The sequence below is a fragment of the Carassius carassius genome, chromosome 50 (assembly GCF_963082965.1).
Source record: "Carassius carassius chromosome 50, fCarCar2.1, whole genome shotgun sequence".
In the NCBI taxonomy this organism is placed as follows: Eukaryota; Metazoa; Chordata; class Actinopteri; order Cypriniformes; family Cyprinidae; genus Carassius; species Carassius carassius.
In genome coordinates, this window is record NC_081804.1 from 21,430,930 (window position 1) to 21,436,929 (window position 6,000).

At 36.9% G+C, this 6,000-nt stretch overlaps 1 protein-coding gene across 1 annotated transcript in view; it reads right to left on the reverse strand.

Annotated features, from left to right (window-relative positions):
* Positions 1-6,000, reverse strand: part of LOC132133438 (aquaporin-9-like) — a 41,157-nt gene that overhangs the window by 24,020 nt on the left and 11,137 nt on the right. The window contains exons 3-5 of the mRNA XM_059546253.1: positions 4,516-4,653; positions 4,328-4,446; positions 3,122-3,339 (exon numbers count right to left, since the gene is read on the reverse strand). Coding sequence (XP_059402236.1) covers positions 3,122-3,339; positions 4,328-4,446; positions 4,516-4,653 — 475 coding nt within the window. The remainder of the gene's footprint in view (positions 1-3,121; positions 3,340-4,327; positions 4,447-4,515; positions 4,654-6,000) is intronic.

Consider the following 6,000-nt stretch of genomic DNA (forward strand, 5'->3'; position numbering starts at 1 on the left):
GACTCGATATGCAGCCGTGGAGAAAGAAGCACTTGCCATCAAGTGAGCCATCCTAGAGTTGAGGTATTACTTGTTGGGCCGCACCTTCACTCTTATCACAGACCATGCTCCTCTCCAGTGGATGGCCCGGGCCAAAGATACTACTGCCAGGGTCACCAGATGGTTCCAGGATTTCCACTTTAGGGTTCAGCATGGGGCTGGGGCGGCTCATGGCCAGGATGTGGTCACTATAGTCAGGCCTGTCAAATAACACTTCCCTCCCACCCCCCACCCAAATTCCCCTTGTCTCTCAACAGATGTTCACGCAGTACCAGAACGGCGCTTTGGAGGGGGGTGGGGGGGGGGAGTGTGGCGAGCCAGCTAACGAGGGATTAGCATCGCCCAGGAAACAGAGCTCACACTGCAATCACCGGGGAGTATATATATATATGTGTGTGTTTAAAAAATATTAGCAGTTAAGAGTAAAAAGACCACATATCACAGAATGTTTCTTTTTTAGAGTCTTACTGCACACAGACTCTTTGTGGCTCTTATATGTAAACTGAATAATAGATGAAGTAACAGATGTTTTAAAAAAGTTAATGTGTTAAGTTCATGAGACATCCTGACCTGAGTCCTGCTGCCTCTGCACTAACGTTACACTAACATCTCACATCACAAGAACATCACCAATCATTGAACATGTCAATCATATATCAATTTAAAGAAATATTAACATACAGTAATAATCATGAAATATTTTGATTGGGACTCGAGTGGACTCGGGAATAAGTCAGATTCCTAATATGTTCGAGTCCGAGTCAATACTGAGTCAAAATGCACAAGAGTCCATGACAAGACTGAGACCATTAAAATACGGTCTCGAGAACGAGTTCAAGACTGAGTCCAAGTCTCGTATACACAATACTGACATCCAATAAACAATATTGTACAACATGCAGTATGTCAACCGCAATACCACTGTCTACACACTATATTTATCAAAACTTCAAACAAATGCACTAAATAATATCTGGTTATTAAATGTGAAAAAGTATATCTGCAGTAAGGTGCAATAATACATGTGCAATAATTATACACTATATGTCAATTGTGCAATACTATATCTAGTCACTAAATCTCTACAGGTACTCACTCCATTTAAATTGTACTTTTGTATAAACATACTGTGCGTATCAGTGTGAAGGCCAATGTGCAATACTATTAATCTGTCACTTTACTCAGATTGGGCAACGTGAATATCAAAACTCTGTATTTGTGACTTGTTGTATTTACTTGTAAAATTGTACTGTACAGTCTTATAGTCTAATTTATTGTCTGTGGTTATATGTTTGTTTTTCTAACACCAGTCAGGAGCAGTGCTCCTAATTTCGTTATATGCAGAAAAATACGATGACAATAAAGTCTTCAAATTCCTATTACTACACCTATTTACCATGCAGTTATTGACACTGCAATAATATAGCATTAATGATGTATATTATTAACATCACTAAAACTTATTATAGGCTACTTATATTAAAAATTGGTTAAAATAAAGGCAAAAAGTCACTTTTCTAGATGTTTACTAACTATAAAGTTAACTCTGGATTCTAGAATTCTAGCTTTTCATTAAGGCAACAAAGGATCATTTCAAATTTCTACAAATAAATTCTAAAAAAAAAATTAATTACAGCAAAATATGAATTCAATAATTAAGAGCTTGCAATATCGTGGAATATTAAATTATTTTTGCATTTTTGCATATTTTCCCAATATTAAATGCATTTAAAATATATTTAAAAAATAGTTATCATTAGTTTCTGTCCTTTATTTATTCATAATAAATGATTTATTTATTCCAATTGCCCTAATGCCAGCAAAACATTTTTGGGGGACTGTGTATGCAATATGGGCTGAAGTTCAGCCCTGGTGATTCTCCTCCAGGGCCAGAAAGAAGACCTGCTTTTAATAAAACGATTTAAACTCTTTAAGGTAGACGTTTATGCTCTAAAGTTGTTGTGGTTTCTGGAAAACCATTTGCTTTGACTTCATATATCTGATGTTAATGTATTTATTATTTTAATGTGTTGTAGCCTGGAAGTGTGCACACTCATTGTAGCTCTGTTGAAGATTTGATTTTTCTTGGTTAAAACACAAGATAGGCTACTATGAAGGAGGGCCCTATGTGCTCTTAATCCAGGCCTGGCTGTAGCTCTCAGTTTCCTCCGGCTCTTTCATCAGTTTAGAGAGACGTCCTGATCCAGGGAGGCTCTGTGTTTTAACAAATACCTTCCACTTCTTAATAATAGACTTAAACACTTTGCTTCTGTAGACATTGATAGAGCCTTTGAAATGTTTTAGCATCCATCTACTGACTTGTGCCTGTCCACAGATTTATCTCTGAGATCTTTTGAAAGTGTCTTGTGGTTGTTTGTAGGCTTTAGTTGCTCTACCAAGGACTGAAACGCTCCAGGAAAGCTCTTTTCATGCTGAGCTGATCATAATGAGCACAGCTGGTCACAGCTGAAAGTCAGATGGTGATCAGCCACACCACAACTCATTTCTAGGAGGGGGGTGATCCTCTTTCCAACTCAGTGATTCTTTTTTTCCTAAAAATGCTGGTTTTGTCTTTCACTTGTATGTTATAAGTTGAGTAAATACAGCAGTAAATACAACTTGATGTACTAAAATAACTTAAACTGACATAAAAAATATAAAATATATATTTTGTAAAAAAAAAATACAAATAAAAAAAACTGAAGTACTAAAACTTTAAATGAAAATAAAATGAAAATGGAAAATATAAAAATAAAACCAAATCAAAATAAGATTAAAAACAACAAAAGTATATCAATGATAATAAACTGGACATATACATTTTTAAAAACTAAAACAAAATGAGAAAAGAAAAGAAAATCACAACAAAATTACTAAACTTAAAAATTAAAATGAAAACAGAAGTAGAAAATAATATAAAAAATGTAAAATTATATACAAATTTAAAGCATAAATACTATATGAATGAGGCTAAAATACACTGCTGATGATTACCACGCCATCGGGATCTTCTGTTGGTTTACAATTATACTACTCATTTATTCAGTTTCTCTGAGCATTTGTTTAGGGCATGTTTGTTTACCTGAACACCTCCGTGCCCCATCCAGCGGCGGCGGTGAAGAGGCGCGGGCCCAGGTCTCTGGCCGGGTTTAGAGGATAGCCACAGTTCAGCCCCATGGAGACACTGATGCCCAGCAGGATCAGACCCACGGCCAGCGGCTCCACACCTCGAGGAGCACCCATGTTCCTTCCATCCACAACCGCCAGAATACAGAGGACCAACATTCCCGTCCCCACCACCTGATGACAGAAACAAATCAACTTAAAGGGATCATGAATTGAGAAATCAACTTTTATTTGAGTGTTTGATAGCCTATATAAGAGCTCATCATACTAAAAGAATGTCCTGTAAGTTTCAGAACTGAAAACATCTTTGTTACAGAAATAAAAGCTTTTGTTGACACCAGGCCTAGTGAGTGCCAGATCCTGGAATGTGCCTGTAACAGATGGGTTAAGCTCCGCCTCCACAGAAGAATATCAACGCCTAGTTCTTTTTATGTTCTTTTTAAGTGTTTAGCATAATTCTGTTCATTGTGGGGAAAAACATTTATTCAGTTCAAAAGTGTAAACATGGTTAAAATATATGTCTAACAGTGGAACAAGAAATATCTATATATAGATAAATGTAAGAAATTATTGATGATAAATATCTAAAGCTAGTTATTGTGTATTTAAAACACATTTAGTTTGTCAGTACTATCACAGAAATCTGACTTGTTTCAGTGCGCACGTTATAGACAACAAACACATTTTTTTTCTTGGTCTCAAATATATAGGCCAAAATATATATTTTAAATGATTTCATAAATATCTATTTATATTCTTTAAATATATTTTCAAAAATATAGTGGAAAAATTTTGTTAAAATTATACAGGTACTGTAAAAAATATGTTTCCATGACAATATTTGGAAACATATGTTAGCAAGTAAGTAATTTTTTGCCAATTTGGTATACTTTTATTACACACACACACATATATATATATATATATTTATATATATTTATATTTGTATATGCTTCACATTAAATTGTTAAAGTTTATGTTAAAAGTGTGTAATTCAAATGCATTAATTTTAAATTCAAAGCATGATGTTTATTTGGGACAAAAGAAGCTGAATTAGATCGTGTTCAGTGGATCGATGTGCATTAATCAAGCGCTCATCTGGTTCCTGGCCTCAGTCTGCGGCTGGGAAACACACTACATGTGTGTGCTCTGACAGACTGACCTGATCCACAAACCCACCCAGGACCGTCAGGTGTCTGCCTGGGTACGACGCGAAGATGTGTCCTGTGGCGTTAATCCCCGTGACCGACAGGATCCCGCTGGTGAAGTCCATGAACGCATCTGAACACACACAGACACATGCATTAATCCGATCCTAAACATGAAAACCATTGGATTCCTCAAACTCACCGTAATACAATCCAAAGACTGCAGCCGCTCCGACAAACGCGCCCAACATCTGCGCCATCACGTAGACGGGAAACTTCCAGATCTTCAGCTTCCCCAGGATGACCATGGCCAGAGACACGGCGGGGTTCAGGTGACCGCCTGAGGAAACCACAAACAAACAGATATCTCCAGCCTAGATATATTTGAAGTATAGACTAAATATACATTTTAAACAGTGAAGCCCAATGAAATAGACTGTGAATGACCAACCCTCAAGACCACGACTGAGATGAGCACTTGAGCAAGAACCAAACCCCAACTGCTCCCGGACACCGCAGCAGTGTGTTCATGCTGGCTGTGTGTGTGTGTGTGTGTGTGTGTGTGTGTGTGTGTGTGTGTGTGATTGTGTTCATGGTGTGTGTGTGTGTGTGTGTGCACAATTCTGAGTATGGGTCATTTTATTTTTATATTTTCTATCTATATTTCATGTTAATTTTAAAGTTTTAGTCATGTTGTTGGTTAAAGCGCTATATAAATAAAAGTTACTTGACTTGACAAACCGGGGGCAGGGGAATTATTTAAGGCTTTGGCTAATTCGTTTATATAAATGTTAAATAGAGTGGGGCTCAATGGGCAACCTTGTCTGACTCCTCGATGTTGGGAGAACAATTCTGTTCGTTTATTTCCTATTTTTACAGCACATGTATTGTTTTTATACATGGAGCTTATCAAATCAAATGTTTTCCCTCCAATCCCATTCTCCAGTAGTTTTAGAAAGAGTCCTTCATGCCAGATAGAGTCGAAAGCCTTCTCAAAGTCAATAAAGCAAGCGAAGATTTTGGATTTACTTTGGTATACATGTCGATCAATGATAGTGTGGAGGGTGTAGATGTGGTCCGATGTTCTGTGTTTGGGCAGAAATCCAATTTGACTTTTGTCCAGGATTTTGTGGGTTTTGAGAAAGTTTTGCAATCTTATATTAATAATGGAACAGAATATTTTCCCCAGGTTGCTATTGACACATATGCCTCTGTAATTGTTTGGCTCATATTTGTCTCCTTGTTTAAAGACTGGTGTAATTAGGCCTTGGTTCCAGGTGTCGGGGAAATATCCTACTCCCAAAACAAGGTTGAATAATTTGATTATTGCGGTTTTGAATTGGTCGTTGGTGTATTTGATCATTTCGTTTAATATTCCGTCGATGCCACATGCCTTGTTGGGTTTTAGCACATGTAGTCTATCTGTAAGCTCATTTACTGTGATTGGAGAGTCCGGGGGGTTCTGATTGTCTTTAATCTTTTCTTTCAGGATTTCTAATTTGGTTTTTATTTCATTTCGAGCAGGATTTGTTTCAGTTGTTTTGTACAGATTTTTAAAGTGTGTCCTCCATATGTTCCCGTTTTGAATGGCCAATTCTTCTTTCTGTGGTCTATAGAGCGTGTTCCAGTTGTTCCAGAAGTTACTGGTATTTATTGACTCCATTGTTTGAAATAATTTTTCTATATG